Source organism: Mus musculus, chromosome Y (assembly GCF_000001635.26).
Source record: "Mus musculus strain C57BL/6J chromosome Y, GRCm38.p6 C57BL/6J".
NCBI lineage: Eukaryota > Metazoa > Chordata > Mammalia > Rodentia > Muridae > Mus > Mus musculus.
This window is the reverse complement of record NC_000087.7, coordinates 27,997,046-28,000,160: the sequence shown is the minus strand read 5'-3', so window position 1 is coordinate 28,000,160 and position 3,115 is coordinate 27,997,046. Positions and strand designations below refer to the sequence as shown.

At 39.7% G+C, this 3,115-nt stretch overlaps 1 protein-coding gene across 1 annotated transcript; it reads right to left on the bottom strand.

Moving 5' to 3' along the window:
• Window positions 1-637: 637 nt before the first annotated feature.
• Gm20893 (predicted gene, 20893) lies at window positions 638-1,321 on the bottom strand. The gene has a single exon (XM_017318836.1). The coding sequence runs from the start codon at window positions 1,319-1,321 to the stop codon at window positions 638-640; it is 684 nt and encodes a 227-aa protein (XP_017174325.1).
• Between the last annotated feature and the right edge of the window lie 1,794 nt (window positions 1,322-3,115).

Sequence of the window (3,115 nt, the reverse complement as noted above, 5' to 3'; positions counted from 1 at the left end):
GGTCACCTATACTCTCAAGCTACTACCCACCCATATAAATAAAGATAATAAATCTTAAAATGAGAGACAAGTTTCATTTGGTTTCATTATTCAAATGAAACCTGATTTTGTCTGATTTCTGAGTCTCTTTGGATCAGTTTTCTGGGTTGCACTTTGTGTAACAAGGCCACATTCCTTTTATCTATCACTCTTTCCCCCAACTTGTTGTTTCTCCCTCAGACTTCATTCCAGAGATTCTATCTATGTCCTGTCTTTCTCCCCTTCTTCCTAAAAATCCATCTTTTACTGCCATCCCTGCTCCTCTACGTCATATCTCCAATTCCTTGCTCACTATGCAGACCACAGAATCTAAGTCCTGTCCATTTTAGCCTGTGTAATATTAGATGTATGCACTGTTCACAGCCTGTATTGCAACTTTCATCTTGCTTTGATGTTCTTTCCACCATAGTCCATCTCTTCCAACAATGTGTTCACTAAAAGCATGTCATGTCACACGTATTAATTTTTAGAACAAAACAAATTTTATTGACAAAGATACTGAGGTTGTCAAAGACCCATAAGTACCCAACACAGGAAAATAAACATTTTTTTCAATCCTATAAGTTTACTTTTCTGTACTTTGTGATTTTTTTTTAATTTAAGTGATATTTGACACCAGAGTATAGACATAGATATGTAGGTCACCGAGAAATTTGATAAAGTACACAGTAGAATTGGCTAGAACTTTGTAAACAACCTTTCCGAACTTTTTGGATCCATCATCTCTGGTGTACTGCACCCAGGAACCTATTAAGAAGTCATTGTTATCACCTGATCTCGCCTCAGCCAGAGGGGTCTCTGGAATGATGTGGAGGTTACCTTCCTTGTAGTCATCCAGGAGCTGATAGACGTAGAGGACCGGATCCTTCTTGTAGGAAATGTAAAAATAGTCCTGTAAGAATGGCACCTGGGCTAGCACCATCCCACTCCAGTTGTCCTCAGAGCCATCTTTCCCCTCAAATTTGTGTTGTACCTCTCTGCCAACCAGTGCGCCTGCGAGGTGGACATCCCTCACCTGAGGAAAAACTACTTTGTGAGGCAAGACCTTAAGATTTAAAATCCTCTCATCGCTGTGGAGCTCCTGTCCATAGACACTGTCAATTCCGTCATACTTCACCAAATAAAGAGAAGGGTTTGTTGGCAGTTGACCTAGAATGATGGCCTTCCAATGGGTGACAGGCTCATTACCTTCCTTCCACCCGTGAGAAATTCTGCAGCCAACAATATTCCCCAGGGCCTGGGAAGAAGGCTTCCTCCTACTCTTCTTCTTGAGTGATGTCATGCTCAGACTCTTCAGATGTATTGTCTTCTACCTGGCTGTAGACCTGTTGTGGTAGATCACACTGTCTTGTGGCTTCCATTCCCTTCAAATATCATACTTGCTCATTGCCTGGGACTGAAGATCTTGCCCGTTTAAACCAGACACAATGCTGTTGCCTCTGTCATATATATGAATTCCTGATGGGCAATGGTTATGGGTTGGGAGTGAAAGCTGGACCAAGACTCTTCTCTACGAGAACTTCTGAGCAGGTGAAAAAGACTATGCTAAACAGATTTGAGCTCCTAAAATTAATTTTATAAAAATAAGAAGTTAATAAGTCAGCCATGGTGGTACATGCATTTAATCCCAGAACTCAGAAGGCAAGGACAGGCAGATTTCTAAATTAGAGACCAGCCTGGTCTACAAAGTGAGTTCCAGGGCAGTCAGTGCTATAGAGAGGAACCCTGTCTCAACAACAAACAACAACAACAACATCAAGTAAAAGAAAACAAACGAAAATCAAACGAAAAACAAACAAAACAGAAATACAAACAAAAAATAACAAAACAAACAATCAAATGGAGAAGTTAATAGGAAGTGGTAGTGACCCATAACTTTAATCATAGTACTCAAGAGGCAGAGTGAGGCAGACCTTAGTGAGAGAAAGACAAGTCTGGTCTACACAGTGAGTTTCCTGACAGCCAAATCTAAACATACAGAAACTCAAATAAAATTAACCAAGCAAGCAAACAAACAAACAAAGAAACAAAGGAAACAAGGAAATAAAAATAGTGTAATTAACAAGTAATTCTCTAGAGCTCAGAATAACATACTCAGATCAACATTTATTTCTTCAGACCTGAGTAAATTTGTCTCTGATGAGGATCCTCTCCTTGAATTTCTATGTCAATTTAGGTGGTGCTATGACAATTACCCCCAATGATCAAGAAGAAGAGAAAAAAAAAAAAAAAGGCCAGAGGGGTCACCATGATTCTCTTGTACGCGTAAGCTCTGAGCTAAGTTCTTGCATTCACAAATATCTTCCCAGGGACACAGCACACCACTGTCCTTCTTTATTGTTTCTCCTGACCCAGCTTCAGAATTATTCGATGAAGCCATTGCATCACTGAACTCAAGAACAACTCAAAAAGTCGAGGCAATATCAGCCTTTTAGAACTAATAACTTCTAACATGCACATGGACAAACAGGAGCTTTGGCATTTTAGTGGAATTGTGATCTAGATATGGTTAGCAAGGATAATAAATTCAGGAGATAAACTAACCTAGACCATTCATCTCCCTAGCTAATAAACATGGAGAAAGTAAATTGTACAGTAACTCTCTGTAGGAGAGAAAATTTTTAGCTTTCTGTAGCTATGAGGGTCCTAATTACTACATAAATATACTTACCCATAGAAAAATATCCTAGTTGTCAAGATTCTGTCTCCTGATACAGACCAGGCACCAAAAGCCTGTGGGAAAAATGACCTGGCTTTGACACACCACTGTGAAGATAGTGAACTCACCTTCAATGGATTCTAGTGCCTCCAAGTGGAATAGATGCGCAACCTCCAGCCAGTGCTCTGTGACATCACCCTAGTTCAGCTTACATCATAGAACCCCTCTCAGGCTGGTTCCTTCCCTAGTTACACTCAGAAACGTTCAGCATCTCGAATTTACCTTTTCATATGGCCTCCTAGAAATAATAAATGAAATCCGAACTGAAAGGCCTGATGATCTGAGTAATATTCTGCCAAAGAATTTCACCCTTGCATTGTTTTTATTGTTTGGTTGTTGGATTTTTATTTATTTGTT

What these genes read in the sequence shown, in the direction of transcription:
- Gm20893 (XM_017318836.1), bottom strand. Translation starts at nt 1,321, where the DNA reads ATGACATCACTCAAGAAGAAGAGTAGGAGGAAGCCTTCTTCCCAGGCC.